Source organism: Gopherus flavomarginatus, chromosome 19 (assembly GCF_025201925.1).
Source record: "Gopherus flavomarginatus isolate rGopFla2 chromosome 19, rGopFla2.mat.asm, whole genome shotgun sequence".
NCBI lineage: Eukaryota > Metazoa > Chordata > Testudines > Testudinidae > Gopherus > Gopherus flavomarginatus.
In genome coordinates this window covers 21,641,697-21,649,315 of record NC_066635.1, presented here as the reverse complement: position 1 = coordinate 21,649,315, position 7,619 = coordinate 21,641,697, and the positions used below count along the sequence as shown (strand labels likewise).

The following is a 7,619-nucleotide window of genomic DNA, read 5'->3' as shown; positions in this document are numbered from 1 at the left end:
TTATGTGGCTTCACAGGTTAGTGTCTTCTTAATTTAAGACCTTGGAGAAGGAGCAAGGATTGCTCAGAGGTTCTCTATGCAGGTTTTCCCTATGCACATGCACAATCACTACCATGTCCTGCTGCATAAGGCTGGCCCAGACTGCAAAGATGTTTTGGCAGTTCTCATACAAGGTGACTAGCACCCTCTGGTGGTTTGTAATGAGGTTTCCTGGGTAGCTGAAAATAGGCCTCTCAGGCGTTAAGGAAGGGTCAGTTCCCATGATGTGGCATGACAGAGAAATTGTTGGCCCTCTCACAGAGCTGAGGTCACTGACAGAGCATCTGAATCAAAAGCTGGAAATACGTATGGATCCCATCTATGAGTTTAGAATATTTATGATTTTCTTGCATGGGTCTGTTTATTCTTCACTTGGCTTTTTTACTGCCCGAAGAATCCATGGATGGGGCCAAAATAACACAGCTCCTCTCCTCCTGGTCCATCTGGTCTCAGAAAGCAGGCTTACACTCAATGGAACAAGACAATGAGAGATCTCCCTGTTTTAATTGCAGCTCAGCATCATTCTTTATCAAGTCAACTAATTTTTGCCTGGCTGGAATATGGAATAATTCCCTTCTTTGAAAACCTCTACATAGCTGAGCAGGCAGTATAAAGTCTCTCACTCCCAGTAATACTAAAAGACTGAGGTCATCCACCTATGAAATTTTAAATTAATTTTTTTTTGTGTGTCTAGCCACCTGTTTTCCTATAAATAAGAATTCTAATCGAAGCCACTTTGATTTCAGCCTGAAAACACTGCATATGCTAATAGTATCAGTCCCTCTTGTTAATCATACAGCTTTCCAGGCATCCTGCTGTATATAATGAGGTGTATTATATTTTTCTGCCATATCCTCTTTCAGCATTAATTCCTAGATTCTTAACTGTTCACATTTTCATGAATTGTTTTTCTCAACTCAGTGAATACAGTTTGTTTTAAAAAAATGTTTCTCCTTAGAGTTTGAGACGCAAATACAAAGCATTGTGCTAGTGCTGGAAAATGAAATTGACTATGAACAGAAAATTTACTGCTCGGTCCAGTTTCATTGTCCCAAGCTGAGTGAAATGGAAAAAAAGCAAGCAGCATGACTGATAAAACACGTACTTTTTTTTAAATGTTTTCTGTTTTAATTAATAGTCTACAATATTATTAACAAAGATAAAGGAAATGTTTGGAATATATTATTTTAAACTGATAGTGCCCCTTTAACAATACCTTCCATCTCGATCCTTATACATTTTGTATACTACAGCCCTGGTCCTGAAAACTGATCTATTCCATTAGTCCCTTATGAAGTCCCATTTAATTAGTGGGGGTCCACATGGGTGCAGTGGTGATCATATTGCAGGACTGGGGCCCATAGACCAACATTATTAATAGAAAACCTTGTGTTTCTGTGTGAGCTGATTTAGGCCAAGTGTCCTTCCTCTTTACTCATGTGAATAATCCTATTTAAAGCATCAAAATTACTCTCATGAGTAAGGTCTGCAGGATCTAGTCTGTAGCATGCAGTGTTTTGGTATATCAGAATTTACCTGCTCCTGTTTCATTGCCTGACTTACGCAACACGCTGGAAATCAAAACTGACGCTAAAAAAATCTACAAACAGTGCTCACTCATTTTTGTTTTTTCTGAACACAGTAATTAGACAGAGCAGCTCACTTTGGTTAATTATCTGAATATGAGCTGCGTAGTGATTAATAATTTCTAGTTCCACATTATTAATTATGCCCAAACAGTACATCCCATTTAGATCCTATTAAAAATTAAAGTTTATTTTTTTATCTAAATATGGAGAGGAGGCAAATTCGCCACTCAATTAGGAGCTTACAAGATTTTATTTTCCTTTGAATAATGGGGAGACATCTCCCCACAGCCTCTCTGATATTGGCCAAGGTATGTCTTGAAGTAATATTTCGGCTGACTGCTCAGATAATTAAACTGTCATGTTCTGCTAAAAGCACCAAAACCTTTTATGCTTCCAGGTTAGAGCTCCAGGACCCAAGGCTGACTGATTTCCTGTGGAGCAGAGCTTTTACTCTTCTGCAAATTCACAAAAGGGTGGAAGGGATTTCAGTTATAGATATGCAATTCAGGCCAAATACACTCAGGATTTCATTAGTCATTTAGGACATCCTCCAAAGCCCACCAAACTCAATGAGAGTCATCCCTTTGGACCTGTCCCTTAGAAAAGAGCTGCTGATCCTTTTCCTGCTGACACAGAGTGATTCCCAAACTTTATCCATCCAAGAGACCACATTAGCAGCCTGGCAAATATCTGAGAGTGATACCCTGTTTATTTCAGCCACCCACATTTTGCATGGAATGGACCGCCTTGATCCAAATAGATACCCATAGCTAAGACTGTTGGACCATTGCTACCTCCCATAGAGCGGCACCTTTGGTGAATTATGGGCCCATTTCACTAATGTAGTAAAGGTCAGTGAGACTATGGCAAGGTCAGCAACAGAATTCTGGTGAAATCCTCACTCCGCTGAAGTCAGTGGGAGCTTTGCCATTGATTTCAGTGGAATGAGATTTCATCCGAAGAATCCTGACTCTCGGAACCATTCTTTAACCACACAAATAAAATCAAGGACATTCAAAGAGATTAACATGCTTTCTCATAAACTTCCCTTGTTTTTAATTAGGCACAGCATGGAAGTATTCATGGTATATAACAAAAAACATAAAATCCTCTCTGTCTGGAGACCAGTAGGCACAATGAGGCAAGATTAGGACCAAAGTGCTGGCTTTAAATCTTTATTAGGATTTTTTATGACAATATTTTTGGTCACGTGGTGTCATAAATATGCATAATTCTTTACAGAAAAAATACAGTGGGTGAAGTTCTGACCCCACTGAAATCAAGAAGAGTTTTGTCATTGACTTCTGTGGAGACCAGATTTCACCCAATGTCACTGACCTCAGAGTGTAGTACATCTAGAGCCTGATCCTGTAGCTGGAACTGCACAGTCAGATCCTTTTAAACACATGAAGCCCATTGGAAGTTGAAAGGGGCATAGGGCTGTGACTGTGTGGAGCACGCTTGAGGATTGTGTTATTTTTCTCTTTATAATGGCCATGTTTAAAAAGACAAATACTTGCCCATGGAAGGCTAATGGAAACTTTGTTTGCCAGGTGCTGTGATTTTAGGGTTTCTTGCTAAGGGCCATGTTTTTCTTCTGGATTTGCTCACCATTTGTATATTTTGGCTATTATCAGCCTCTTGTATTGGGTGTTGATCATTAATTTAATTTGGTATTTATAAAATGCTCCTCTCCGATCAGTCTCTGAGCACAAAAATGTATCAGAGAGCACCACAAAACAAGTTAACAATCACAGTGTTAAAGGGAAATAATTAGTTGCTAAGGGGTGTTGATCAGAAGCTGCATTCTGCTCTAAAGATGGCTGCTTTTCAAAGATGAGTGAAGAGATGCTTCTGAATCTCTTATGTAACCCACAGGTTGTGAGGTTTAACTAATCAATGTTTGTAAAGCAAGTTGAGATTCTTCAATGAAATATTCTATTGCAGGGTAAGTTATGTATTTATCTATTTTAATTTATTTTATTTGTTACAGAGTTTTCTGATGAGACAAACTTCAGCATCATCATGATACCAGGACAGTTACATTGCAGAGTGATGACACTGCATTGGCATATCAGGATGCAGTGACATCACAGAGTATCACAGCTTCCTCCCATGCATCTTTACAACATGATGATGGTTTTACAGTTCTGGATGCTTGTAATGTCCTACGAGTTGGGCTCCCAAAGCGCAGGTTATCCCCAGCTAAATCAGGATGATCCTGGAAAAAATTGGACAGGTGCATTGTAGAGTAAAGGGCCTTAAAAGGAAATCAGTGTCAAGAGCTGTATACTGGAAAACTTCCAGCTAATGCTTGTCTTCACTTGTTTCTAACAATGAGGTCTGCCGTTAGGAGGATTGAGCCTGTGGTTTATTCCTTACTCTGGGTTACTAATATGCATAGCACTGAACTGGTTTTCTGGCACTCATCACAATGATGAAGTGTGCTTTTTATGTAACGTCTGATTCAGGGGAATCTTTCACCTTGTGGGATCTTGAGGAAGCCAGTTCCTTGCTCTGTACCTCGGTTTGCCCATCTGTAGCAGTGAACTGCAATAAGAATACAAAGCTATCACACAGGGTTGTATTTGTTAATGTTTGTAAAGAGCTTTATACTCTTCTGGGCACTCTTGGAATACAAAGTATCATTATTTTATTATTATTCTACTTCCCGTTAATTGTGCTTGTCATCCATAGTATATTATATCCTTTCATTTGAGGATTTTTTAACTACTTATAAAAATCTCAAGCAGGATTTTTGCAATATCTGAGACTGCATCGTGCAATTAAACAAAGGTTTGGGTTTTTCTAAGGTCCATGCTTCAAACTTCTACTTAAGGTTTTCCCATGTCCAAAATGGACATTTGAGCCTGCAAACTTTACTTGTGTTGCAATATTTGTATTGCATTGAATAAAAGCATTCTACTTCAGGTCATAAGCCAGATGCAATAGTATCCACTGTAGCCAGTGACTACTGCCCCTCAGGGATTGTTACAATGTAAGACCTTGGGCCCCAATCCTGCTAACACATAGATAGTGCTTAACTCTTTGCACTGCAAATAGTCTTATTAGACTAACTGGGACTACTCGTAGTGTGTTAAACTAAGTACATATGTCTTTGCAGGATGGGTACTTTGCAAGGACAGCGTAGCAATCTTATCTCGGTGAAAGATATTAGCATCAACTGAATCCAGAAGCTACATTAAGGGCTTGGCAGAATCTTATCCGGAGGCCGGCTATTCCATAATTGTCCATTATGGGGCTTTTACACTTTCCTCTGAAGCAACTGATACAAGCTACTGTCAGAAAGAATCTGTTGAGCTAGATAGACAATTTATTTGATCCAGAATGGCAGTTTTTGTTCCTGTGTTGTCAGAAAGATTCTATACTTCTCAGCGCAGAGAATTTCATTCAGTTTTCTCAACTGTTTGTAGAGGACTTGGTACCTATACAACTCTTTAGAAATAATCATGGCAATGTTGTATCATAACTGTAATGTCCTTTGTGGTAGAGAAGAAATAAGATTTGCTTGTCGGAATACAAAGAGGGTTCTGGAGACAGATTAACCCTTACTAACTGACACAGTCTGTGTGGCCTAATGTCACAACTGAAAGTATCTCTAAGTTCTGGCTAAAACTAAGTAGGGCGGGAACTTTTACTGGCTTTACACCACCAGTATGTGGGCATTTTTAGACAAAATGATGAAGCCACGTGGAAGCACTGTGTGTGCCACAATGATGGTACTTCAGTATGATGGTACTGTGTGTCAAGAACAAGGATTTGATCCACTGTGAAGGCACATGGCAGTAGGGTTGCCAGCCCTCCAGGATTGTACTGGAGTTTTCAGGATGTAAACATTTATCTTTAATTAACTATGATGTCATGTGAGGAAACCTCCAGGAATATGTCCAACCACAATTGGCAACTATACATGGCCGAGATGATGTGTTGATATGGCACCGTGGCCCGTGTCAGTGGTGTTTTGAGACCAGGTGATGCTGTTATAATACAGCGCGATGACATCACATCTCAGCATGATGACATTTTGACCCAATGGGACATTACATCATGGCACCAGGACCCCGGATGCAGCATGATGCTGTTACATCAAAGCCTGATGACATCACACCACAGCCAGGCAAATGCGACATCATAAAGGCGGCGTTAGTCCCACAGCAGAAACTGACATTTTTCCTTCTCCGCCCCCAGCCTTTTACATGCGGACAAAACCCCAATTTCCCGGCTCTGGGGCTTCTTGCCCTTATCCAAGATGGCTGACTGGGCCTAACTCTCTGGCGCCTTCTGCCCTTATCCAAAATGGGTGCCTGCCCTAGCCTAACCTGGGGCATTTTGCCATCATCCAAGATGGCTACCGGCTCCGGGTCCCTTTGCCCTTTTCTGAGCGGGCTTCCCGTACTTAGCATGGCGGCCTGACGCCCGGGCAGCCATCTTGGGGGAAGGCAAGAGGCCGCGGGTATTGCCGCGCCGCCGTTTCCCGTGATGCCTCAGGAGCCCCGCTCTCCTCTCGCCTCCGTCGCCCCCGGAAGAGGGAGCTTGGCGGGGGCGGTTGTTGACAATATGGCGGCTGCTGGCTGCTCCGCGGGAGGAAGAGGCGGAGGGAGAGGAGCCGGCAGGAGGAGGAAGGAGTCTCATTCATAGGGAGCCCGGCCCGCTGTTCTCCCCCCTCCCCGCCCCGCCACCATGTCCTTCTTCAGGCGGAAAGGTGAGGGGGCGGCCGGCCGGGGCAGCAGGGCCATGGGGGTGGAGGCTGCGGGGAAGGCGGGGCCGCGGGGGCAGCCGGCCTGAGGAGGGAGGCAACATAACATGGGGGCAGGAGGGCTGGGGATATGGGGGGCTGCAGGTGACAGGGAGGGAACTGCTCTTTCCTGGGGGCACACAGAGAGGCTGAGGTGTGGGACCCAGACCTTTTTGCCCTTTGGGGTACAGAGGAGGAGGCAGGACCTTGGACAGGGGGTTGTAGGAGCCTCCCCCCACCCCTTTCCCCCTTAGAGACAGCCTGCCAGGGGTCTGCACATTCTTTTCCCTCTGGACACCCATTTTCTCTCCCCTTCTCTGCTGTCGATAAGTGCTTCCCCTTGCATGTTTTCAGGGATGTCCAAGATATGATGATGTCTTTGATGAAGACTTCAAAACTATTAAGCATTTTATTGAAGCATGCAGTGCAAACAGTCCTCAAACAAGGGAGTCTAAAAAAATAATCTGATATGACTGAATCTCGCTCCTAATGAGCAGGACCTGTCAGCTCTGGCTTTCAGTAAATAACCGTGACTCGTTCCCACCCTTCACCCCACCAAAATAGAAAAAAAGGCATGGTTTGGGGGTGTTATGGGTTTAAACTCCTTTGTTTTATCCTGGCTGCTGTATCTCAGAGTGAGATGTCTGCTGCAGTTTCTCCTTGCCTCGTAACAAGGATCTCTCTGTGACCTTAGGAAATCTAAGCGTATTGTGAAATAGATCCTGGTTTGAAATCTTGGTGATGCAGCTAGCAGCTTCATTTACTGGGGTGGTTCTCAGAATAGTTGTAACTAGCAAGGTCAGAGTTTGCATTCTCTTAAGGAAAGCATGGTTTAACAGCTGTAAAACAGATAACTATTACATGTTGCATACTTCTTGTTTCCTCTTTAGGTAGACTACTACGAATAAAATTTTGTATTAACCCACTCCATCTTGTTAAATTTTATCAAATTAAAATAACTCTTGCATGATATAGTAAAACTCAGCATATTAGCTATTTGTATTGTGATAGTATCCTAAAGCCCCAAGCACCCATTGTGCTAAATGCTGGACAGAAGCACAGACGATCCAGTCCTTGTCCCAATGAGCTTATTATACAAAAGTTATGTAGCATAACTCAAGATATTAATATTTTAAGAATCCTATTTTCCTGATTCCTCTTTTTGTGCAGTGAATACGGGTAATCATTCAGTTATTGGTTTAGATCAGGGGTTCTCAAACTTAATTGCACTGTGA

At 42.5% G+C, this 7,619-nt stretch overlaps 1 protein-coding gene and 1 long non-coding RNA gene across 3 annotated transcripts in view; one reads left to right on the top strand and one right to left on the bottom strand.

Annotated features, from left to right (window-relative positions):
* Positions 1 to 2,790: 2,790 nt before the first annotated feature.
* Positions 2,791 to 4,179, bottom strand: LOC127037320 (uncharacterized). Its single transcript, XR_007770336.1, has 2 exons — positions 4,113 to 4,179; positions 2,791 to 3,849 (listed from the first exon to the last, which is right to left on the bottom strand). It is a non-coding gene; the product is annotated as an uncharacterized LOC127037320 (long non-coding RNA).
* A 1,844-nt stretch (positions 4,180 to 6,023) lies between these two features.
* AKAP10 (A-kinase anchoring protein 10) overlaps positions 6,024 to 7,619 on the top strand; it is a 29,192-nt gene continuing 27,596 nt past the window's right edge. The window contains exon 1 of one of the 2 annotated variants that reach the window (XR_007770321.1): positions 6,024 to 6,351. Coding sequence is in view for 1 of the 2 variants with exons in the window: in XM_050928789.1 (XP_050784746.1) it covers positions 6,330 to 6,351 (22 nt within the window). In the remaining variant the exon portion in view is untranslated. The remainder of the gene's footprint in view (positions 6,352 to 7,619) is intronic. The other variant, XM_050928789.1, reaches the window with a different exon arrangement.